We start from the raw sequence: 26,007 nt of genomic DNA on the forward strand, positions 1-26,007 counted from the left end.
CTGCAGCAGAGCATCTCAAATATACATATCAAGCTTATAAATACTTTTATAAGGAAGAGCAATGGTAAAAAATATATTTAGTTTCCCATGTCCTAATTTTGGTTAGATGTGTTGTGGAGCTGATGATTTTCCGTTATAAAGAAATGAAATTGTGAATAATCACACAGTCTCTTGTACATTATTTTTACATGTAATGTGTTAGATCCTAAATAGTCCTTGTGCTAGTGACAATTCTGCTTGCACAGGGGGAGGAGATCTACTATTTTGATGGATTTTGCTTGTGTGAAGCAGCTTTTAGAGTGGCATGGAAGACTGAAGAAAGGTGGGAGTAGGAAAGGTTTGTTCTATTATCAGAGTTCTGCAAGCAGTTCTTTTGATTCAGTATGCATGTGAATAAGCTAGCCAACAAACTGTTACTAATATGCTTGTGCACACATGCCTATGATAGTCATGTGTGGCATGTTGCCACTTCTGAAACACAAATTGTTTTCCAGTTTACAAATTTTGTCATCTCAGGGTAGCTTAATTCATCAAAGGTGAGTTGCCATTTAGAAACTTGGAGAAATTTCTGCTTAGATTATGCTCACCAAAGTTACTCAGTTTGATGTTTCAGTTAAGACTGTTTGAAATTTATAAGATTTTGTTTTTGTTCTGTTTTAATTTTATAGAACTAAAATAAACTTGACAACAAACAAACGTAGTTCTTTAACATATCAAGTTGTTTTAGGCAGTGAGTGAAATCAGTCTTTTTCATGCTGAACATACATTAGCTGAATTTTAAAAAACTAAGATGATTCTGAGAAATTCTCTTATAATATTTATCATTTGTTTGAAGTACATGCTTATGATTTATGACTTTAACTTCTAGTTTAGCCCATTGGTGAAAGACTCCATGCGATACATGGCCTCCACAGGTGCAGATGGAACAATTTGCTTCTGGCAGTGGGACACAAGTTCTATGAAATTCAAGTATGTAACCAGTTTACTGCATATTTCATTTGTCACTATAGTACATGAAGTGGTTGAGGTGTATTGGATATATTTATTTATGTTGGTACGAAAAAAGAGATGGTGTGACAGAGTAATTAATTGTCCCCAAGAATAAACAAAATTACTAAGTTTCCTGTTGCAGAAACACAACAAAAGAGAGGTATTTTTTAACTTTTTTAAAAAAAAATTATTGATAATACTTATTCTCCATACAATGATTAAATAGAATTTGTACAATGTAAAATACAACTAACAAATTACAAAATTCCAAACTTTTAAAATTCCCAGTTTCAAAATTACAACATTCCAAAAATTTCAAACTGTCAGACTTTCATAATTACAAAATTTCTGAGAGAGTTGATAACTAGTACATAACTATGAAAAAGTTTGCAAAGTGATGAAATACAGAAATTTACAAATATTTTAAACATATTCTAAAACCTGAAAGAACTTTAGACCTGGATGGGAACTGTTTCTTTCTAGATACTCAAAAAATGGAAACCACTTCTCCACAAAATTTATACTATATGGAAAATGCTCTGCCTGATAAATCTTATCAGCCAATTTTTCAGAGATAAAATGATCCCAAATTTTTGTGAGCCAATTTTCAATCGTTGGGACTTGCTTAGACTTCCATAAGGTCGCAATGGCACTCTTTGCAGTAACCAATAGGGTTGCTATAAGGTCTCTACATATCAGAGGAATGTGGACCGGGTTTGTTTCCCATTGATCAAGGAAAATGATTTCTGGTGACAAAGGAATGGAATAGCCTGTCATTATTTGGATTTCTTTAAGAACTTTCTTCCAAAATTCCTTCAAGAATTGGCATTTCCACCAACAGTGAGAGAAATTACCTCCCTCACCACATCCCTTCCAGCATTGGGGCGAGACCAATGATGAGATTTGGGACAACTTTTTAGGGGTCAAATACCACCTGTTGACTATCTTATACGTCTGTAATTTAGTTACCACTGTTTAAATATTTTTGAGGACCATATCTACTTCCACTTTTCTGTTGTTTGAGCTATTTGACAATCTTGAAACCATATTCACTATTTTTTTGAAGTCAATTTGATCAGCCAGACTTTTCAATTGAAGATACCTAAACCAATGGATTCTTTGTTTTGCTCTGTTTTCCATATCTACTTTCTGTAACAGTCCCTTTGGAGAGGTTACATCCACTATTCTTGTGAGGGTGGTGTTCCTCCAAAATGCACTGAAGGTTTTGTCGTATCCTGATGGGAGCCATTGTTGCGAAGTAAAAGAGGAATATCTAGATATTTCTGGCAATATTTTCCTCCTGATATTATCCCAATCTTTCAATATCGAGTGTAGGAAGATGTTCTTACAAATGAATTTAGGATGGTATTTTTTAACTTTGACCTATTGCTGCATAAATATATTAGCTATACTTTTAATTAAGATTAAATATCTCTCTGGATTTTTTAACTATACTGTTGTGTATTAATACATTTCTTATTGTCTCTTAAGTAACAGGCCTCTGAAATTCACAGAAAAGCCTAGACCTGGAGTTCAGATGCTTTGTTCTTCGTTTAGTATTGGTAAGTATGTGCAGTAAAATATCCTCTTGCAGAACCCATACGTTTTCCATTGTATTTTCACTGAAAACACAAAACTTTACCTTTTTTGTAATTCTGTTTGAATAACTTGTAACGTTTTTATTTCTGGCTTTGTGTTGTACTCTCAGTGGTTGTCCAGTTATTAGTGTTCATGCCTCCAAAGAATCAGAACCTCTTTTCTATTCAGATGCAGTATGGTTGCTCATGTCATTAATCGTGCCTCTTTATCTTCAAATTATGCTTTAGTGGTGGAGACATGCCATGAACTCATTCTCTTTTGCCCTCTTGTATAAAGGCTTTCCTCTCTGTTCTATATTTTATAGCCATATTTCCCCATTATTTCTAAAACCAAGCATAGGGATAATTAAAAGTGGTAAAGTTTGCTTTCACTCCTAGTGAGAGAGGTGCTAGTTCGTGAAAGACTAGGATTCAACCCCATCATGAGTTTTTGCCTCAGCAGATTTCAGCCTAAGTTCTGTGTATAAAGTGGGCATAGTGACAGTAACACAGGGATGTTTTGGAGATTAACGGATTGAATGTTGAAATGTAGTTCTCAATTAAGTGTTGCATGTTTGTGGAAGAATTCCTTTTCTGGTTCTTTAACTTTTGTTCTAAATCTAAGTGTAGACAGACTTTTAAAAATAAAATAGACATCTGTCTATCTTAATAGAATCTAAGGCAGCAGTATACATAAACATCTCTAGTACATAAAATAAATGAAACAATGGTATAGATTAAAAGACAGAGTAAACCACACCCAAAAGACTCAGCTACAAAAAACTTGGACAAGCAGGGCATTGTTGCCCAGTACCTAAAAAATGACAGCACCACGTGATGATCTTTGAAGGAGGAGTTCTACCAGTGGGGCATGATGACCATCAAAAAGGCCTTTTCTGCAGTAAAGTCTGCTCCATTTCTAATAGTAAATTCATATTGAGCACACTTAATATGTTTAGACTTCTAGAAATACACTTCATGTCAAACAGCATCTAATTCTCAGCACGGCCACATCTGTGGATTCTTTAAATCTGGAAACTGGTCTTTGTACAAACCTGAGAAAAAACTCAAGTTTGCAGAAAAATCTGAAATCTAAAAGCCAAAAACATTAAAGGTTAAAAACCCTAAATAACGAAAGCAGTACCTGTAGCTTTAAGAAACAAATGCCTTCTTGGTCTGTTGTGGCCCATTGCTAGGCAACCACAATGGTATTGCCATTGTTCAAACCTTGATTTCTGTTAGTAAAAGAGAAGGGGACAAGGCAGAGCTCTTTTGTCCTTTGGCCCAGCAGCAACCATTGGGTGAATTGCTACCACCTGACTTGCATCCTTATCCAGGCACAGCTGCCTGCTACCACTGAATAGCAGCCACTACACAAAAACCAGTGTAGTGGTTAGAGTTTCATATTAGATATGGGAGACCAGGTTTGAATCTCCACTCTGCTATGGAAGCTTTCTTAGTGACCTTGGGCCAGTCACATATTCTCAGCCTACTCTACCTCTTATGGCTGTTGTAAGGATAAAATGGAAAGGAGAATGAGGTAAGTTGCCTTGGGTTTCCATTGTGGAGAATGGCAGGGTATAAATAAAATAAATTTTAAAATATAGCTGTAGATGGGGGACAAATAAAGAGAAGGTTGGTGGGTCTGTGGGAAGTAGAGAAGTAAGCAGGGAAAGGTGAGGATATGGGAGGAAGGAAAGAGGAAATAGTGTAGTGAGGGGAATACAGGAGAAAGTGAGGTGCCCCTCACAAGCACTTATAGGTTCCCCACTTTGCAACTGGGTACAGTCTGGCCAGCACCACACAGCCTGGATTGGTAACTGGAACTACGTGACTTGACCAGAGTTTTCCTAAGCAGAGGATGGTGGGAGAAGGAAGGAGGGAAAGCTGAAAACAAGGGGGACTGATGAAGCTAGGTTGGATGATGGGTGGGAAATAGAGACGGAAGCAGGGAAAGGGGAGAGGCTATAGGGACTTTAGGGAAAAGAAAACAGGAAATAGTGGAGGATGGGAAAATGAGCCCCCCCCCCCAAGTCCTTGCAGGTCCTTCCCTTCTTGTATTCGTAAATACTTGTCATTGTGCTAAACTACTGTTTAAATTTTCAGGTGGAATGTTTTTAGCAACTGGTAGTACCGATCATGTTATCAGAATGTATTACTTCGGTTCTGAAACACCTGAAAAAATTGCAGAGCTAGAAAGCCATGCGGTAAGCAATAAAATGCTAAATTAGAAGCAGCCTGCTTTTGAAGTAGGATTATACATGTTCAGACTTTAACATGGATAGTAGATTTATTTACTGTTGATTAAACTTTGCTTCAGTCCTAGTATTACACCCCTACCCCACCCTTCCTGGGTAATTAGGTGACAAGCATGGATTTTGTTAGAGCTGTTCTCTTTCTTTTGGGCCTGCTGGGGATAATGCACCAAATAGCATGGATTCAGTGAACTAAACTTGAAGCCTTTGCTATTGTGCCATGTAAGTAGGACCTGTCCCCCATGGTCCTTGGCTTTAGTGTTTGTTTTGTTGATTATATTCAGGGCTTTTTTTGAGCTGGAACGCCCCGGAGCAGCATTCTGGCAGCTCTGCAAAAAGATCACATGGGTGGTGGCCCCACCCACATGATTTCTTCCTCCTGAGCAGCCCACTGTGTCTGTTCAGCTTCAGCAGCAGCACTGAGCTGAGCTTCCTGAATGAATCTGTGACATGTTTTTTTTAAAAAAAAAGCAGGCCCCATGCCCCAGCTTGCCAGAAGTTCCATCACTGCTGAGATTCCCCCAGCCAGGCGGTGAGTCCACCCTTCCCTCCTCGACTTCTGATTCCCTGCTGTGCGTTCCCCAAGGCAGCCCCAGCCCGGAGGAAGGGGGAGCCGTAGGAGATTTCTTATTTACCACTTTACTCTGTGAAATGCATTATGATTTGTTTTCTTGTTCTAATAATCCTGTGAAATGTCATGATACTTAACACTTGTATAGAGTTTTTGACGGTTCAGAGAGTCTAACATACTATTTTTCTGCACTTAAAGCAATCCTGTAGCATAGGCCTATATTGCAGTTACAACTTTGAAACAATAGTGTGCCTAAGGCTGTCTCGATTTGAGTCTAGTGGCTCCTTAGAAACCAACAAGGTTTTCAGGGTGTAAGCTTTCAAGAGTCAGAGCTCCCTTCTTCAGATGCTAAAGCCATCTGAAGAAGGGATTGTATGTTCCAGGCAAAATTAAAAATGGGAATTTCCTGGCTTGTTCCATGTACTGGATTTGGAGATTGTGCTCATCAGGTTTTATCAAATGTGTGCTAACAGCATGCCAACAGAGGCTTAAGCTGAGACGTAGCTGTTCCTTTAATCTTTAAAGTAACAATATCAGTTGAAAAAGCAAACAACTTGTTTATCCAAATGTAAGGCCTCTAATATCTTCACGTAGTTTAACATTATCTGTTTACTTACTACGTTTATTGCTTGCCTTTTCCGCTGAGGCCTAAGGTCAATTACACAGCGTAAAGCCGTACAATTAAATAGCAAGAGACACCCAGCAAACAAGGCAGTAAAGTACAAAAAGCAATGATTTTGTTTTAAAAAGCATCAGACACGACAAGTTGTAAAGAATGCAAAACTGGAACTACAAAAGTAGGAGATAGAGATAGATGATAAATATAAGAAACACTAAGAAAATTGCACGGGAAGAAATTGTTAGTCTCCCTTACGTAGTTGTGCTACAACCTGATACAAATTCCTCCTTTCATAGTGCTGTCATTAACTCATCTTTTTTAAATGGCCGTGTCCAATATTTTCATACAGGGCCTATTTGCTTAGCTGATAATGGGGCGGTATACATATTAAAGGACCCTCCTTCCAGGAAATGTATGTGCCACCAGTCCTGATCTAACCTATGCTGGCAGATGGCGAGTAGGAACTGAATTTCATGGAATTAGATTGTTATTAGTTGGAAATCTGCAATATCTGAAACCATCTCAAACTAGCAATGTTGACAGAGTGATAGAATCCTGACAATACTTTGCCATGTACGCTAAAGATATTATAGCCTAGCGGATGATTAGTTTTAAAAAAATTAATGGATCCCAGTCCACCGTAGTCTGATAGAATGGACACTATGGATAAAATGGATGCTATGGATAGGGAAATATGAAACTATTTTATATCTCATTTGCAGTAATGAACACCCAGGAGGTACTATCTTTTGTCAGAATGCATAAGCTCACCCTGAATACATTGCTTTAGCTTTCTGTGCTTACAGCTAGTACTAACATTTTTTATCCTGGGCTGGGCTCATTAAACATCCTGGTAGATAGACTCGGATAAGGGGGGGATTGAGGGGGAGAAAATCCTAATAGGATTTATTAAATTCTGTCAGAGAGCATGTCCTATGGACTTGAGGTTGGATCTGTCCTGACAGCAATCGTGTTCCAGGTAGCATTTGGCTGCATCACCTTGCCTGGCATTGGTGGTCTTGGTTCTCACAGTATTAAAGGTTTAAGGGACATTGGTACTAGTGCTTGTTTATACCATGTGATGAGGAGAAATAGAAATAGCAATGTCATTAGGGTTACCAGCTCCTGCTTGGGGGACATTCCTAGAGATTTGAGGGGGATAGAGACTGGGGAGGGCAAGATTTGGGAAGGGGAGGTACTTCACTGGGATATAATGCCATAGAGTCTACCCTGCAAAGCAGCCATTTTCTCCAGGGGAACTGATCTCTGTGGCCTGGAGAGAAGTTGTAATTCTGGGAGATCTCCAGCCACCACCTGGAGGCTGGCAACCCTAAATGGCATGGTCTTCAGAAAATGGGAGACTGCAAATACATGTCAGTTGATTTGTACAATGCAACCACATCTTCCAGGAGGGCCCTAGGAATACATTTCTGAGGGCACTCTGGAGGGAGACCCCCACCCCCAGGTTGTCGTTTAATGTAATCAGGAAAGCTTCTTATTTCACTTTGGCTGGATGGGTGTCAGAGGCTGTACCTGCTGCATTGTGCAGTGGCTTTTGCCTCTGCAAGACTTGTAGAGTAACGAACGGGTGTCAGAGGCTGTACCTGCTGCATTGTGCAGTGGCTTTTGCCTCTGCAAGACTTGTAGAGTAACGAACGTGAGCATTAGCCCATGAGTTTCCCACATGCTAGAAGGTCTTTGCCTCTGCAGATGCAGCATTTAGCAGATGGTTTTTGCTGAGGGTTCTACAATAAGGACGTGTGATCTTTGGGGATGCCTGCCTGTTGTGAGTGCTACTGTGCTACATCCTGAAAGAAAATAAATGTTATCTTGCTGCCCTCAGAGAAAATTTACCATAAATTCCTGTTCTTAAGGAAAGCACAAGACGTCTCTTGTACCTCTTCTTCTTAGATTGGGATTAATTTGTCTTTGTGAATGGCGTGCTCATGTGGTCAGTGGGAGTTCCTGGGATATTTATTTATTTATTTATTTGCACATACATACCTTACCTTTCCCCCACTGAATTGGAAGGGGATCAGCAAAAATCCTCGGGAAGCGGCGGCACTTCCAGGAGTGACATCACTTCTGGGAGTGATGGCACTTCCGGAACTGAAGTCATTTACGGAAGTGATGTCATCATGCGTTTCTGGGAGTGTGCACACCCAAAGCGTGTGCACATGTGCTAATAGAGAGTTCCACCACCTCTTTTCCCAGAAAAAAAGCCCTGATTATATTTAATACCTTGCTGGAGTGGATTGATTTAAAATTTTCGCTCACATTCAGTTCAAAATATTTCTTGTTCTTTTGCAGGACAAAGTTGACAGCATTCAGTTTTCAAATACTGATGATAGGTATGTTTTATAAAGCTGAGCAAAATCAATACACTGGAGAGATTTAAGAAAATCTAGCACTGGTGTTATATGGAGAACATATTCTAATCAAATGTGAAACAGGATTCACTTAAGCTATATGTTTCTGCTGTACATTTTCATATTGAATAATGTGTAGAATTTTTGTCTTGAATTAAGAATCAAGAAGGTTAAAGAAATCTCAATCAAAGAGCCAAATATTAAAATTACTAAATGCAGAACATAAATACATATTAATATACAACAAAATACATGTACATTACAAGATAATATAAAAACTATTACAAGCACAAATACAGCCTTAATTCAGGTTAAAATCTTACGAAAAACTCAACCCAGAACCTTATACGACCCTGATCAAACACATTTGGTCAGGAATTGATGGTCGATCAAGCCAGTTGGGAACTTCCCATCTGGAAATAGCTCAATCTGTTGTGTCTGTCTTCACACTACCTTTTTCTTTAATTCATCTAAGCAGAACAGTTATTCTATAAAAGAATTTTCAATTGTAATTCCAAATCTGGTGTATGCGATTCAATGCCCTTGTGATTTAATGTATGTAGGCTTTACCACCAGAGCTGTAAAGAAACCGATTTGTGAACACAGAAGCTGCATAAGATTACAAATTAAAAAATGACCCCTTCAGACACACAGATAAACAGTTGCATTTCTGGGTGTTGGAAGAGATTCAAGATCCAAGCCTAAAACTTACGCAACATTTGAGAGAGAGGGAGACCTGTTGGATTTACACTCTGAACACTTTACATCCACATATCTTAAATGAGGAAGTGGATTGGTTGTGTTCTCTTTTCAGTGTGTAGTGATTATGCTGAGCATTATTGATGTTCATGTATGTTCTATTCTCATCCTTCCCCTTGTTCTTCCTGCTCTGATGGGTAGATAGATTCCTATTGTAGTTCTCCCCTCCCACCCCCCTCAGTGGTTATTATTGCATCATCCATTCTGATTGCATCATCCCTTAGCCTAGTCTGATTTATGAGTAAGGCATTTTACATTTTGCACTACTCTGTGACTCCAGACTGCACTTACCATTGATTCTTTTTGGACCAAGAAAGGAAGGTAATTTTTATGAATTGGGCAGCATTGTTAAATATAATTCAATTTATGTAACTGGCTTCTTTTCAAAATTTGCTATTAGGATATTTTAAAATATCTTTTTCAGGTACACAATTGAATTACAACCCAAGACATATGTACCTAAATAGGGCAGAAGGTGATTTCAAATGAGGCCTTTTAAGCACATCTTTGCCTTGAGTTATTGATATTAATTTGAAGTAAGTTATTTTCAATAATTTTTGCAAAAAATATAATAGTATAAGAAATGTACCAAATTTAATAATCAATATTTTTTTTCTTTTTTCCCTTCCTTTCTTTTCTTGCATATATGCCAGCTTGGTCCTATTTTGATTATATTTATTAATTATTATTGTATTGTCTGGAGTTACTGTGTAATAACTATGCTTGACCACTGAAGAAGGCCACCTGGCCAAAACATGTTTGGTCAGGGTTGTATAAGGTTTTGGTTTTGAGTATTTTGTAAAATTTTAATCTGAATTGAGGCTATATTTGGGCCTGTAATACTATTTATATTATCCTGTAATAAATACATTTATTTTGTTATATATTAATATATATCAATATGATATATGATTGAGATTTCTTTAACCTTATTGGTTCTTAATTCAGTTTTGTTTGGGTTAAGTTTTTCCCCTCTTTTTGTCTTTTTTGATTTTTTTGAATTTTTGCTTTGAACCTGGGAGTGTCTAGTCAATACAAATCAATATACCACATTACGCAGTTCATAATCTTAAGTGACTGAATATTTTTGAGGGAGAAAGACTTTCATGTAAGCCAGGTGCATTAGTATGATTTCCCATCCAAGTACTAATCAGGGTCAACTGTGCTTATCTTCCCAGATCCGACAAGATCAGGCTAGATTGAGCTATCCAAGTCAGGATAGCTACTAGCTTAGCAGTAAAAAAAAATTAGATTTTGATCAGATAGGGCTTTCTGATGTGCCCTCACTTTCACAAGCATTTGCATGAAATGGCATCAGTGCATGGGGTGGTAGAAAGAGAAGAATGGGAGAAGTTGAAGCATAAGCTAATTTGAGTTCATATGTTGGAGGTGACTGTGGCAGAAATCACTGTCTACCTTCCTCTGCTTTTCCCTCAAAAAACCACTTGATCAGTGCATTTATTCTTGAAGGTACCTGCTTACACAGAGACCTTGCTTATAAAATTTCTGAATCTACCATGAGATGAATGTCATGGACTGCCTGATGCACAAGTTCTTTGAAATGCCTAACGGAATGTAGGAGTTCCTGCCTACTCCAATATGCAAAGTCTACCAATGCCACTCATTGGCTAAGGAGGTGGGAAGGAGAGAGACAGCATGCATCAAGATTAGTATTGTAGAAGACAGCTTATTTCATTGTCTGTTGATTTGGTGATGGAGAGTGGTAGGCAGTAAAACTGACCTGCCAGAATATTGGCTGCAGGTTTCTGGTCTGGAGTATGGTAGAGATCTCTTTAAGTTGCTAGTACTAGGGCTTAGCAAACTTGGCTTCATAAAGTTGTTTTTGAGCACAATTGAAGGCAAGCCTTTGGAAAACTTCAAGATGGGTAGCCATGTTAGTTTGTCTGTAGCAGTAGAAAAGAACAAGAGTCCAGTAGCACCTATAAGACTAACAAAATTTGTGGTAGGGTATGAGCTTCCATGAGTCACAGCTCATGAAGAAGTGAGCTGTGACTCACAAAAGTTCAAATATTACCACAAATTTTGTTAGTCTTATAGGTGCTACTGGACTCTTGCTCTTTGGAGAACTTCTTCACTCTATTTTTTTTTATACACTGTATACATAGTTTGAGAGTTCTCGAACACCATTCTTATCTCACGTGGTATCATTTTATGCTTTTTAGGTTCATAAGTGGCAGTAGAGATGGAACAGCCAGAATCTGGCGATTCCAGCAAGCTGAGTGGAAGAGCATTTTGTTGGACATGTCTGACAAATTGCCTGGGTAGGTACAGTATGTTCGTTTTTGTGTAGTATTGACAGTCAATTACAAATGCTTCATCTTTGTAATCTGTAGAAAGTTACAGTATTGTGGCCAAAGAAAAGGCCGTTTAATGAAATGTCTACAGAACTTTGTGGATGATAAAAGTGATTTAAAATAGTAAAATGGTTTTGCTTTGTTTAAAATAGTGATTTGTGCTCAGAAGAAGAGAGATTTATGAAGCCCAAAGTGACCATGATAGCGTGGAGTCAAAATGATAAGTTGGTGGTTACGGCAGTGAACAATCATCTGCTCAAAGTATGGAATTCTTATACTGGGCAGCTGCTTCATGATCTCACAGTATGTAATTTCTCTCTGTTTACTTGAAAATGTGTGTGTTTCAAAGAAGTCCTATTTAATGTATAAAAAGTTGGTTAAATGGTTTTCATGGGTTATACAATGTTGTATTCAACATAGTTTAAATTGGAATTCCAGCTCCCTTTAACATGTTTTTGCATTTACTCCTGTTCTCAAAAGGGTCATACAGATGAAGTATTTGTTTTGGAACCCCACCCATTTGATTCCAAGATCATGCTGTCTGCAGGCCATGATGGCAATATTTTTATTTGGGATATAACAAAAGGCATCCAAATGAAGCATTTTTTTAATATGGTAAATATAATTCACTTGAAAATCTCTTCTTCAGTGTTTGTTCTCATTTTCAGCCCATTTGGTGTAGTGGTTAAGAGCAGCGCGACTCTAATCTGGAGAACTGGATTTGATTCCCCACTCTTCCACTTGAAGCTAGTTGGGTGACCTTGGGTCAGTCACAGCTCTTCCAGAGCGCTCTCAGCCTCACCCACCTCACAGGGTGATTGTTGTGGGGATAAAAATAACATACTTTGTAAATCGCTCTGAGTGGGTGTTAAGTTATCCTAAGGGCAGTATAAATTGAATGTTGTTATGTTGTCGTTATGTTCAATGTTTTCTCTACTTGTTTGAACAACTGTTATCAAGAAAGAACTACCAAACTACTTGTTACTACAGAATCGTGAGTCGGACTCACTAGAAGTGTTCATGGAAGGAGTTAGTGGAACAGATCTTTCTCCTTCCCCATGAAGCCTGCCATTTGTTCTGAAGCTCTTGTCTGAGAATCGGAAGAGCCTTACAAACAAAATGCACCATAAGACAGGGTGCTGGATCAATGAGGGAGAATTGAGTAAAATCTCATCTTTCATCTCTTCTGCTCATGACTTGCATCAGTGGAGTAGGGTGTGGCAGTGTTTTTTTCCTATTTTCCCCTCATTGCTGTAGTGTCCCATCCTGTGAAGCATTTTGCTTGTGAGGCTCTCCAAATCCTCAGAGAGGATTTTGGGGGCAAATGGCAGACTGCTTAGGGCAATTGAGGAAGATCTCTGCCAGCTCCTTCCATTAACACTTCCATTAACTCTTCATCAGATTTTCATAGACTTATTTGTGCAAAACGTCATTTAAACAGTTGCCTAAAAAGGCCTTATAAATGTTGCCTTCCAATGGATGACATCTTATCTAGTGGTATTTCTGTGTGCATGTGAGATTATAGAATTGAGCCTTTGACATAAGGTATAGCCAGTATTGTGAATTGCAATAAGAGGGAACTGTTAACAAATTATATGGGCGAGGATATAGTTTGTCAGTTGAGTTTTAAAACATTTACAAAATGTTACAAGTGGTTTTTTTTAATGCAGATTGAAGGACAAGGACATGGTGCTGTATTTGATTGCAAGTTTTCATCAGATGGACAGCACTTTGCCTGTACGGATTCTCATGGCCACCTCTTGATATTTGGCTTTGGTTGCAGTAAACCTTATGAAAAGGTATTCTTAACTTTTCATTTAATGCGTTAGCACTTTATTGCTAGCAATATTAGCAAGGTTTGATAAATAGCTTTAAAACTAAGTTTGCATTTCCCTTGAGACTCGTATCTAATAGCTTTCATTGATCTGTAAAATGGGACAGATTTTAATTGGAAGAGTGAGGTTGAAGGGTAGACATGTTTTTTTTTTCTTTAAAGCATTTTTGTTCTGGTGTGTTGGTGTAACTGATGCTTTCATACTTAACAGTCCTGACAACTGGTGGGTTTTTCATTTATGTTCTATCACACTAGGTGATATATAAAGGCTTCTGTAATAAGCATATTTAAACTAATGTTTATATTGAACTGGTCTGTCTATTTGACAAATAAATCAACTGCTTTACGAGCAATCTCTGGCCCAAGATTTTCAGTAGAATATGAATGCTATCTTGGGAATATTTTATTATGATATCCAGGGAAATCAGACCAGAACAAACACACAATATTGCTTGCTGACAGAAATAAATGGGCAACATCTAGGGATGTGCAATTTGGGTCCAGAATTCAGAAAAATTTGCTGATATGATAAAATTTGGCTTTTCCAGATCAAAACAGGCAACTCAATCCACCAAATTAATTCGGTAAAACTGAGTAAATAAGGCTTAGCAGTTCTTTTCTCCCTGCGAAGAATTGGCAGTTCCTGCCTTTTTTGCAAAAGGTGTGTGTGTCATTTTTCCGCCAGATTTGCAGGGCACTTACTCTGTCCTCTAAAGACCCCCAAGCTTCATGAATCCCAGAGTCCAATTCTTTGGGTCCCCAAAGAAAGTGCCCCTAGCCACTCTCCATTATGGGGGAAACTCTCTGGGAGCTATTCAGTTGACTGAGGGTGGCATTTTCCAAGAAAACTTCTCCAAATTTGCAGAGGGCCTACTCCTGATTGTCCTCTAAATACCACTCAAGTTTGAGGAACCTTGTACCCTGGGGGTACCCCAGAGAAGATGCCCCCAGCCACTCTATTGTTTTCTGTGGAAGAAAACTGTCAAAGCTGACTCCCACTGCAGAAACACACTGGGGCAAGGCACATTCTCAAATGCAGGCACATTCTCAAAATGCAAGCTGAGCTCATCCCAGAGAAAGCCCAACAGAAGCTAACTGAAGCACAGAAATGGAATCCCCCCCAGAACCAAAATGGAGAAGGGGACCAACTTCACACCAGAGAATCATGTCCTTTCCACTCAAACCAAACTGAAGCAAGGACACTGTTGCAACTTAGCACAACAGAAGCAAGGGAACACCTTGTGCTTGTGGCTGGGTACTGCACGGCATTAAATATCAAGGAAACAAACACTAAAGTCTAGGTACTGTTTGGTTCTGTTCTGTGGTGTTCCCTCACTGGCTCAACCTAGTGCCTGGCTGCTGTGAATGACACTGGTTCTGTCTTTATAGGAGAGTCAGGAGTAGATTCTCTGCAAATTTGGTGAAGTTTGCTTGAAAAATGACAGCCCCTAGTCCCTCAGATAACTCCCAGATCCCGCATTTCCACATAGGGAATAATGGCTGAATTTCTCTAATACAGCTGAACTGAATTACAAAATTGGTTCAGTGTTCTTAGAATTCTGATTTTTGGGGGGGACCCCAGAATATTGAATCCAGATTTCCTGAGGGTTTTGGTGTCTGTGTGTGTGTGTGCACACCCCCAGTAATATCATAAATGACAAAGTTTACCACTTGGGTTATAAAGACTGACAAAATCCTCTATTGCTAGTCTGGCTGATGGATAAATTGTGAGTACTATGCTGCGTTTGATGCATGAGTTCTGTGTTTGATCTGATGTATTAATATAGAAACAGTAAGTTGTTATTAATTTCTATTTCTCACTATGATTTTATTATGTATTTTAATTTTTAATGGACATCTTAGATGTTTAAACTGGTTTTGAGATTGGATTGTTTTCTCTTGGTGTTGTTAGCTAAGGTTATGAGTAGGGCTGTGCAAGCCCAGGTCACTTCGGGTTTCCCCAAATCGGGAAACCGCTGCAGGGAAAGGATATTGCTGAAGCGGCAAGCCGCTTCGGCAATACTGCTTCTGCAAGATTCGGGTTTGCCTCGGCAAGATTCATCAATTTCACTCGCGGCTTTCCACTGCCCTGGGGGGCAGCATTTTCTTTCCAAGGCAAACCAAACTTGTTGCGGACCTTCTGCTACCTCTTCTCTAACAACCCCCCAAGTTTCAGAAGGTTTGGACTTTGGGGGACCATGTTATGCCCCCCAAAGTAGGTACTCCCATCCGTCACTCGCCATTATTCCCTATGGGAAAAACAGGCGACCTTTCTAGGTGGCTTGGGGTGGCATTTTGCAAGCAAAATGCACCCAACTTTCAGGGGCCCATCTCCCACCTGTCCTCCCATCCTCCACCAAGTTTCAGGGAGATCCCACTTTGGGGGGCCATTTTATGGCCTCCCAAAGAAGGTGCCCCTATCCTCCCCCACTCCACTATTCTCTATGGGTGGGAAGAGGCTTGTCAGGCTAGGGGTGGCATTTTGCATGCAAAATGCCCCCAACCTTCAGGGGCCCTGCTCCCACCTGTCCTACCACCCTCTACCAAGTTTCAGGGAGATCTCACTTGGGGGGGCATTTTATGGCCTCCCAAAGAAGCTGCTCTTAGCCCCCCAAATCTACCCCCAACTGCTCCACACAGACCCAAAGACACCCTCCCCAACATTCGCACACTGGCCACTACCCCAAGAGCAGGCTGGCCAGCCATCTCCCATTGTTCCCTATGATGGGAACTTTTAAACTCTCTTTCCCAGGGCAATTATGCACAGCCCAGGGGTGCCATAATGGAGGGCACACTCCTGAGTGCAAGCTCGTCCCTGTGAAAGCACACCTGAACCACAGACACCCTTCCAAAAATTCCCCCACCACCTTCAGAGACGGCTGGCCAGCCAGCTCCATTGTTCCCTATGATGGGAACTAACTTAACACCAAAGAACAAAACCACAAACACACACTGAATAAAGTTTTTAAAAAATTATTTTTCAACCTTCAATTACAGCATAAAAGGCACAGTAGTGTGACACAGCACACCAGTCCCCCCCACACAAAAGGAACACAACTCACTACACACCAGAGAATCTGGAAAACACAGATACACGTGAAAAAACTTTATTTCCTGTTGGAATTTAAGTTACACAGCATGAACACAATGCAAAGGGCATCACACCAGTCCCCCCACACAAAAGGAACACAATTCACTACACACCAGAGAATCTGAAAAACAGTCACATGCAAAAAGACTTTATTTCCTGTTGGGATTTAAGTTACACAGCATGAAGGCAACCAAACATCCATTCCACACAACCCAAAGGGAACTGTGGGACACTCTTGCAACTTAGTCCAGCTGAACCATTGTCATTTCCTGCAGCTGTGATTACAGTTCAGCAAGTGGGGGAAACACCACAGAGCAGAACAGTACCTAGCCACAAGTACAACACAATGGCATATGTGGAGCACACAGCTGCAGAGTCCCCCCCCCCCCCGCCAGCTTCAGGCTGAACCAGAAAACACCTGTGAGACACAGTGACGTAGCCTTCATCATCAGCTGGCACCCTCCCTCATAATCCCAACCAGCCCCACTCCTAACCCACCCCACCCCTTCAACATGAACATTTTAACATTTAACAGAACAACAGTAAACAACTTTAAAAAACCTCAAAAAACATCAAACTGCAGAGTCTTCCTATCCTAACCAGTCCCTACCTAACCTATCTCCCCCCTCCAGTGGCAATCAACAGCTCTTGGGCATGTTATTACTAGTTTTCAGAATGAATTTGTTCCATTGGAGTAAGTGACAGTTCTGAGTTAATTTTTTTTTGTTCTTTTTTACCAGGGGGGGGGACCAAATTGCAGGGTGCCCTTTGCCACTGGGTCCCACCCTTCTTCTACTGGCTGGTTTTAACTAACTCTAACAAGTTTTATATTGGGAAGAGTGTGATTGCAAAGGATTGGACTCACAGAGGATGCAGGCTACAAGGAGGGCTCACCTCATTTGTTCTGGAAATCCAGTCCTGAGAAATCGAACAGCCGAGAGTTGACCTTCAGGAAGGTCAGCTCCTCAACAGTCCATGGGAGAAGGCAAGAACGATGTGGGATGACAATGTCGCCTGCATAAGAAAATGGGCGCGCGCTTTCCACACTTGCCAAAGGACATGAGAGCAGCCGCTGCGCCTCGAGGGAGAGGTCCGGCCAGACCGCCTCCTTCCTGGCCCAGTAGCTGAGCGGATTGGTGGTCAGCAACTCGTAGGGCTCCGTGAGGTAATCCCTGACCATTGTCTCCACCGTATCTGGCTCTCTCATGCGATTCACGTTCCCTGAGGGGCCGAGGGCCCACCGGAGCATCTCCACCTCCACAGACATTCCGGCGGTGTCCACGGGGGGAGCCTGTTCAGAGGGGGCATGAGAGGGACCTGCCGCAGCCCCAGGCTCCTCTCCCGTCCCCTCTGATGACAGGCGTCCCCTCCTATCCTGCCTACGCCTCACCCGCAGACAGAGGGCATCTCTGACTTTGGTGAGGTTCTCATCCCGCTCAGCGAAAGTGTCCTTGATGCGTGGGTCGCACATGGTTGCCGACATGTACGAATCCTTCTTCGCTAGAGGCGTTAGCTTGGCATCTATGCTCTGCTGCAGCCTCCTCACGAGCGCATGCACTGCTGGAGTAGTGTCAGCACGTGGTGCATCTGGGTCCACAAAGGGGGCCAGTGAACTCTGCAGCGTGTGCAGCAGAGGAATGACCAGACCCAGGGTCACTGTGTCTGACAAGACCGCCACAGTGAAGTCCTCAAAGGGCTTAAGGACCTTCACTATCTGGGCAAGGGTGAGCCAATCCTCCTGGCTGAACTCACCCACCTGACTTGCAGCATCACTCTCTGAGAGCCACGCCTGGAGTGCGGCCTACTGCTCCCTACGCGCCAGCATGGCACAGGTGGAGTTCCAGCGTGTTCTTACGTCACCAATGATGCGATGCTCTGGCACGCCTGTGACAGCTTGATTCAGGCGCAGTTCGCGTACAGATAACACACTGTGCGCGAAGTGGCTTGTGAGCCTCCGACATTTCTGGAGGAGATACTGGAAGTCTCAAGCCCCGAGGTCCATGGATTCCATGTCGGAGTCCAAGCTCTTCTTTCACCACTAGGTGAAGCTTGTGAGCTGCACAGTAGATGCGCTCGTGACTCACCATATGCGCCGCTGCCCTCATGCTTCTACCGCTGTCCGTCACCATGCATCCCACGGTGGCAAGTCCCTTGCCTACCCATTCCTGCATCTGTCTCCTAAGGATGGTAGCAATGTTAACCGCTGTGTGCGACATGTCGAGAGACTCGGCATGGAGCAAGGCCTTGTGGTAGCTGGCCTGGCAGTCTCGCATCCCCCTACGCCTAACTGTAGTAACCCCACCCCCACCCAGAAGCTCCTCTGTTTCCCACCAGTGAGCAGTAAGCGAAAGGTACGCATGCTGCCCACTGGAGCTGGTCCAGATATCAGACATGAAGTGCACAGATCTTCCGGCAACCCAGGACAAATGTGCCTTCACGTGGTCCAGGGCAGCCCTGTAAAACGAGGGCAACACGGTCCTGCTCATCGTTGTGCGAGCAGGGATCGTGTACCAGGGAACAATATCCTGGAGCATCCCCTGGAAAAAGTTGTTCTACTATGGAGAATGGATGGCCTTCCCGGGAAATCAGATTGGTGATATGGCGCGTTATGCACCAGATCGCCCTTTGGATCCCCTCTGGGGGCACACTAGGGCCAAGCCTACCAAGCATCTCCAGCAGAGAGGCTTGACGTCCTTGCCCTACAGGAACCCTTGGGGGGGGGGCACCAGGGGAGCCTGCCTCCCTCTGGCTAGCTGGCAGTCGTGCGGTGCCACTTGAACTCTCCCCCTGAAGAAGCACCGCCTGGTGTTGCCTCTTTAGGTGGTTCCTCATCCCAGACATGGTGAGATGGTTGACATCTGTGCCATGGCTGATACACTGCCTGCAGTGCTGGCACTGGGCAAATCGGGGGTCCTCCGTTCTCTGGAAGTGCTTCCAGATTTCAGAGGTGAAGGGGGTCCCACACCGCACAGGGGAGGCGCTTATGGGCCCCTCAGCAGGCACCTCCTATGAGGTGCATGTGCCAGACACACTGTGTCTCACTGCTGGCCGGGCAGTCGGGGATGAAAGAGGCTGAAGTGGCTGAGATGTGGGTTCTTCCACCACACTCTCTTCCTCTTCCTCCGGCTCCCTCTCCTCCTGCACAGCCGTGAGAGGCACGCTGCTGGCCTCAGAGAAAACTGGGAAGGACCGCCCAGCAGGTGGTTCTTCCTGCAGTTCCTCCAACATCCTCCGGGTTCTTGGGGTGAGCGAGTGGGCAGGGAAAGTCATGTGCCCCTCGTCCATCCCAGGAGACGTCACATGCTGCCCCTCCTCCAGAAGCTGGGTCTCAACCTCTGGAGAAGGGGAAGCCTCAGCAGCAGGCCCCTGCTCAGTGCTAGCACCCCCTGCCTCAGACACCTGGGATGGGGATGGCCCTCCAGCAGCTGCCTCAGGAAAGAGGGCCTTGGGAGCCCTCTTGCTGTCACCAGAAGCCAGGCTGGTGAACGGCAGCGGCGCAGGGGAGGGGCAGCCTCCTCCACTCAAGTAGGAGGAACATCGCTGCAATCCCCCTCCCCGTCACCCCTCTAGTTTTGCCTCTAGCCTTTCCCCTGGAGATCCTCTTACCTTTCCTATCTCCCATTTCCTTTTTAAAATAAAGTTTTTTAAAAAAACACACACACAAATTTCACCAAAAAGTCTAATCTAAATCTATGTATTTTGTGACTCTTTCACTAAAGGAGATGGTCAAAGAAAATCTTTTTAAACACCCCTATTTATTATTGTGAACCTAAACCCATCAAACAGCTAGATTTCCCTTCAGGAATCAAGCTGGCCCTGAACCCCAATCCAAAGGAAAGCCTATTGCAACTAATATGCCTGGCCTGGCTCCAAGGGTGCCAGATATGGGCAGGAAAACCCTACTTAAGGGGGAACTATGGGAAGCCTATTTATTTGAAGATATATATGTATATAATACTCTTTCTACTGATTTCTATTTAATGGGGAGAACTTACCTGGATTCCCTAACAATTTAATTCAGAGGGCAAATGTCACAAATAGAGAAGCCTACCAAACTGTGCCTACCTAATTGCAGTCCACTATTTAATTCTAAAATTAATAACAGAACTCTGCTATGTAACTTGGAACCCACAGCCCCCTCCCTGACCTTAAACAGAAACTCTTTCACATGCGCACACACTCACTACCAGTAACTGCCCCCCCAGGCCCCAACCCTTTAAACTACCCTACATGCAGACACACACAATATCACACACACACAAACAGAGAGAGCTAAGAAGCAGGACAAAAAAGGGAAACTGAAATTGTATTGTCGAAGGCTTTCACGGCCGGAGAACGATGGTTGTTGTGGGTTTTCCGGGCTGTATTGCCGTGGTCTTGGCATTGTAGTTCCTGACGTTTCGCCAGCAGCTGTGGCTGGCATCTTCAGCAGCATGAAGATGCCAGCCACAGCTGCTGGCGAAACGTCAGGAACTACAATGCCAAGACCACGGCAATACAGCCCGGAAAACCCACAACAACCATCGAAACTGAAATTAACTCAGGCCCAGCCCCACAAACGCAGCAAATTAAATTAGAACCCACAACCCCCTCCCTGACCCTAAACAGAAACTCTTTCACACTCACGCAAACACACACAAACACAAGCCAAGAACAGTTCCCTCCCCCCTCAAAACAGCTGGAACACAACTACAAAAAAACCAACAATGAACTTTAAAACTAATTAACACAAGTAACAGTACCCCCCAACAAAACCACTGAAAAAATCTCCCAAAACAGCAAGCTTTAATAACAATATAAACAAGAACAGTTCCCCCGCCCCCCACACACACCAAAGCCAGAAATGAAACCTCAAATTTAAAACAGCAAACTTTTAAAAAAATCTGAACAGGAACAAACCCCCTCCCCCAACTAACAACAGTAAGAATTAATTGAACTACAAAATTGAGAAAAAATTTAGAAAAAAATTCACCCCCACCCAGTCAAGCCCCTCCCCCTCCCCTTCCCATCCCACACCCATCAAGACAACCCAAAAAAATCCCCCTGGAAAAACCTGTGAGTCACTGACTCGCTCACCATTCCTGCAGTCCAGCAATGGTCAGGCAGGCAGGCAGGAATCCAACAAGGGAAGTCCTCAACAGCCAAACTGGAGACTAGAACCTCTACCAGCCACAGCAGCAGCAGGGGGGCTCTCAAGTCTGTCAGTCTCTAGGAAAGAACAGAATGGAAGCTGGTTATTAAATAAGTATTAACTAACTCTTAAAAAACTATTTCTAACCCCTCAATCCAAAAGTGTGGGAGCCAGAGTAAAAAACTTTAAACAGACCAGCAATGGGCCAGCTTCAAGTTAACCCCCCCCCCCAGTAGGCCAAAGCCTTGGCACACACCAGGGCTTGGCATGAGTCTCCTCCAGGGAAGCCACCCACTTTAAAAATGAAAGGCAGCCAGAATAAAAAACTTTAAACAGACCAGCAATGGGCCAGCTTCAAGTTAAACCCCCACCCCCACCCCAAAACTAGGCCAAAGCCTTGGCACACACCAGGGCTTGGCATGAGTCTGCCCCAGTAAAGCCACTGTTCAATTTAAAAAATAAAAATAAAATGCAAACTTAAATAAATCCTTTCCCAATCCCAGTCCCCCCCAACCACCCACTCCCCCAAAGAGAAAAGAATCCTGTGCGTCAGTGAGACTCACTTACCAGTGAGATGCAGCAGGTCCAGTAAACAGCAGCAGAGCAGGGAATCCACTTAGAGTCCAGAAATCTTCTTCCAACAGGCCAGTCCAGAAGTCCTCTTCTTGCTCCAAGGCACTCTCTCCACCAGGGCAAATTGGAAACTTCCTAAAGGCAAGCCTCCAATTTAAAGCCCTGCAGCATTAAAAAAATAAATAAAAAAGCACTCTCCTTCCAGAGAATCCCATTGGCTGGAAGGAGAATGCTGCTGCAGGATTGGCTACTCCTAACTCCCCCTCCCTTCCCTGACCCCCCTCCCTTCTCTCCCTTGCACTCACTCACCCCTCCTCCTCCCTTTCAAACCTGCACATTTGGAGGGAATCACTGCACTTTGCTTGCTGCTTGCATTGCAATGCAAACAGCAAGCAAAGTTCTGAAGCCTATTCAAGGCTTCCTGCCACTTTTTCAGAGATGGGAGGGGGAAGGAGGAGGTTAGAGTGAGTCACTCACTCCTTCTTCCCCTCCCCTCTCCAAAGCCAGAGTGGGAAGCCTTGAATAGGCTTCAAAACATTGCTGGCAGCTTGCAATTGCAAGCAGCCAGCAATGGGAAGCTTATTCAAGCTTCCCGCGCTCGCGGCTGCCCTGAAGCTTGCCGAAGCGACCAGCTTCAGGAATGCTGAAGTTAGCCGAATTGGGTCTGTTTCAGGTAACTTTGCCCAAAGCGAAACCCGAATAGAACAGCCCTAGTTATGAGCTAATGCAATAAAGTTTATGATGATTAGAACAATCACTGTTCCATGAATGTTGATTTTAACAATTCATTTTAACAATCACTTCAACAATTCATTTCAGTATTGACACAGTTTACTGAACACACAGCTATTCAGTATGTTTAACCTGGATCCTGCATTGTCATACAGTCACCTTAACAACCCAAATGCCCAATCTCAAGGGATGTACATACAGCAGTAAAAATATTCTGTAGAAAAAGGTTGCTTCGCAGCTGTTGATGCTGAATGTAGGTTAACAAGTTTTCAAATCTTTTTTTAAATTTCCAAATTGATTATATGCAAGCTTTATTTCTTTCTAGATTCCTGATCAGATGTTCTTCCATACTGACTACCGACCACTGATTCGAGATTCTAACAATTATGTCCTAGATGAGCAGACTCAACAAGCTCCTCATCTCATGCCCTCACCATTCTTGGTCGATGTGGATGGAAACCCTCATCCAACAAAATACCAGCGGTTGGTACCAGGACGAGAGAATTGTGCAGATGAGCATTTGATTCCTCAGCTGGGATATGTAGCAACAAGTACGAGAGGCAGTTTTGAATCTTTGGCTCTATGTCTAACTTGGGTATCTTTAAAACAGAATGCAAGAATTATCTTAATCCATAGTTTAGCTTAAAGTAATTGGGTCATCTTAGAATTATGTGTTTGGTGTAAGTAATGTCAGTAATGTCTTAGAAATTCTGCTCAAGTTAAAAAAAAAAGTAAAAAAATCCCTGTTCTCAAAGCAGGCAATCAATATTAGCTAGAATTTGAAGAGGTGTACTTGACCAGTATATTCTTATTCTGTTTCCATATCCCATTTAGGCCGTCCCAGGACATTTGTGTGTGTGTGTGTGGGGGGGTGTCCCTTTAAATTTTCTTGTGCACTTAATCTCTAAACTGCTTTTTGAACTTGGGCATTTAAAGAGGACATTTTCTAAAAGGAATGTTCAAGGGAAAAAATGGGTGTGTGAACCTTCTGATCTGGCCGTGGCTTTTAACAGCTTCTGTTTTGTATCTGTAAAACGAACTAATGATTTAATTTACAGGAGAGTTATTAGAGCAGTGATACTCATTCTGCAGCTTATGGGGAGCCACATTTGTGGTTGACATCAGTCAAAAGAGCTACTTGACTACTGTATACCTTCTGTACTACCCCAAACACACATACAAAAATAGAAGTATAACCTTTCTACTTGCCAAAGTGCCTCTAAGCATGTAGTGTCATCTCCACCTGTAAATTTGAACCTTAGCCAGCTCTTGAGTATCTGGAATGATGAGTAGGGCTTCTCACTTTCTCCTCAGCATGAAACATAGTAGCTCAAGTGAGAGAGTGAGATTGTCAGCACACCCAAGGAGAACAAGCTGGTCATGGAGATAAAAGGTTAAAACCATCCCTACCCTGGCGTGGCCAGCTTTGCTTTTTCCTTAGGTGGCTGTCTCACTGGTGGTGGTAGGTGTACTCTCTCTTCTCTGTGACCGGTTTGCTCTCCTCCTGATATCTGTCTTGGTCCTGGGATAAGAGTGTAGAAGCTGGGAGGGCTGGTTCTGGAGAGGATTGTCCTTCATTTCTGTTGCTGCTGTGATGCCAGTAGCTCACAGAGGCTTGCAGCTTATCTGTCCTCCAGTCCCTGTGCTGTTGGCTGTTTCAAGATGGTAATCATTTGCCAGCCACAAGCCCCACCAGGCAGTGGCTGTGTGTAATTCTCTGGAACATGGAGTGGACGACGCATTGGGAAACAGTACCTAGAAGAGCCACAGGTGACATGTCAAAAAGCCATGTGTGACTCCCAAGCCACAGAGTGAGTGTCACTGTATTAGAGCAAGCAGAACAATTGAAAAGCGTATTGTCCATTGAATGCTGTATATGTTAATAATACACTGTTGGCAGTTTGTGGAGAGATTTAGATCAAAATGCTAAATATTTTCTTTAATTCCAACTTATTAAACATGTGCTTACTTTGCATTATTTACATTTGCAAGGTGATGGAGAAGTGGTGGAGCAAGTAATAGGTCAACAAACTGCTGATCAGGATGAGCAAAGTCTAGAGCCTAGCATACTTGATGGCATGATTAGACAGTTACAACTACTACAAGACCAAAGAAATGGCACAGATCAAGACATCTTTCCACATGTGCTACAGAATGGAGAAGAAACACCTAGAAGAGGTCAGTGTTCATTTCTAAGAAGAGAGGGGAGATGTTAACCTATTTTTTTACTTTTTAGTGAACCACTGTGCTGTAATAGTTAGAGTGTTTGACTAGGATCTGGGAAGCTCAGATTCACATCCCCACTCTGCCATGGACTCTCACTATGTGATCTTGGGCCAGTTACTCTCTCTTGGCCTAACCTATTTCACAGGAGGTTATTAAAATAAAATGGGGGAGTTTTGAGCTGTTTGGGTTCCCATAGGATAGGAAAAAAATGAATAAAATATTGTTTCTCAATAGGAAAGTCTTTTTTCATAATTTGGTTGTTTATGCAACATGAACTGCTAAGAAGTCAAAACGTAATTTTTTTTCATCACATCTTAAATATTGTATGCAGTGAAGTCCTTTGTGTTAGAACTTAAAAGAAAACCTTGAGACAGCCTCCCCTTGGTAAAGTGGGCGGGGTGTTGTGACAGAGACGGAACATGCTGAGTTTGATACCATGCAAGACTTCCCGAGTTTTGCAATTATAATCCTGAGTAACTCTTACAAAGGTCATATTGTTGTCTGTTATGGAATGCCACTTTGTTTCTATAGATGTGCCTTAAATTTTTGTGAGTAAGATTTGACTCCAGTAGTACCTTAAAGACCAAAAAGGGTTTTCAGGGTATGAGCTTTCGAGAGTCAAGTTCCCTTTGTTAAATATAAGTAGGAATGTAGAGCTAAATCTTTTTATCCCAATCAGAAAGGTATTTGCAACGCTGCTTTCACCTTCTCACTGGGATAAAAGGGTTCAGATCTCCATTCCTACTTGTGTACTTAACTCAAAACTTACTCAACTATTGCAAACCAACATTGGAACCTACCAGAAACTATGTTCATGAACTTTTTGTGATAATTTTGGTATTTGTCCATGGATTATTTAAACTCTTGTGACACATCAAAATCTAGCTTGCTGCTGGGACACACTCATTAAAATATGAAAGTAAGTATTGTGAGTTGGAAAGCTGAGTAGTGTGTGCAAAAAGTGT

General features: G+C 42.4%; 1 protein-coding gene across 6 annotated transcripts in view; it reads left to right on the forward strand.

Moving 5' to 3' along the window:
* Positions 1-26,007, forward strand: part of BRWD1 (bromodomain and WD repeat domain containing 1) — a 106,670-nt gene that overhangs the window by 8,338 nt on the left and 72,325 nt on the right. For 5 of the 6 annotated variants that reach the window (XM_054973143.1, XM_054973145.1, XM_054973144.1 and 2 more), the window contains exons 9-18: positions 869-969; positions 2,482-2,552; positions 4,674-4,774; positions 8,323-8,363; positions 11,324-11,422; positions 11,608-11,758; positions 11,936-12,070; positions 13,126-13,254; positions 23,142-23,367; positions 24,809-24,994. In XM_054973143.1, the coding sequence (XP_054829118.1) occupies positions 869-969; positions 2,482-2,552; positions 4,674-4,774; positions 8,323-8,363; positions 11,324-11,422; positions 11,608-11,758; positions 11,936-12,070; positions 13,126-13,254; positions 23,142-23,367; positions 24,809-24,994 (1,240 nt within the window). Of the gene's footprint in view, positions 1-868; positions 970-2,481; positions 2,553-4,673; positions 4,775-8,322; positions 8,364-11,323; positions 11,423-11,607; positions 11,759-11,935; positions 12,071-13,125; positions 13,255-23,141; positions 23,368-24,808; positions 24,995-26,007 lie in introns of those variants that run through there. The other variant, XM_054973148.1, reaches the window with a different exon arrangement.

This window comes from Eublepharis macularius, chromosome 3 (genome assembly GCF_028583425.1).
Source record: "Eublepharis macularius isolate TG4126 chromosome 3, MPM_Emac_v1.0, whole genome shotgun sequence".
Classification (NCBI taxonomy): Eukaryota; Metazoa; Chordata; class Lepidosauria; order Squamata; family Eublepharidae; genus Eublepharis; species Eublepharis macularius.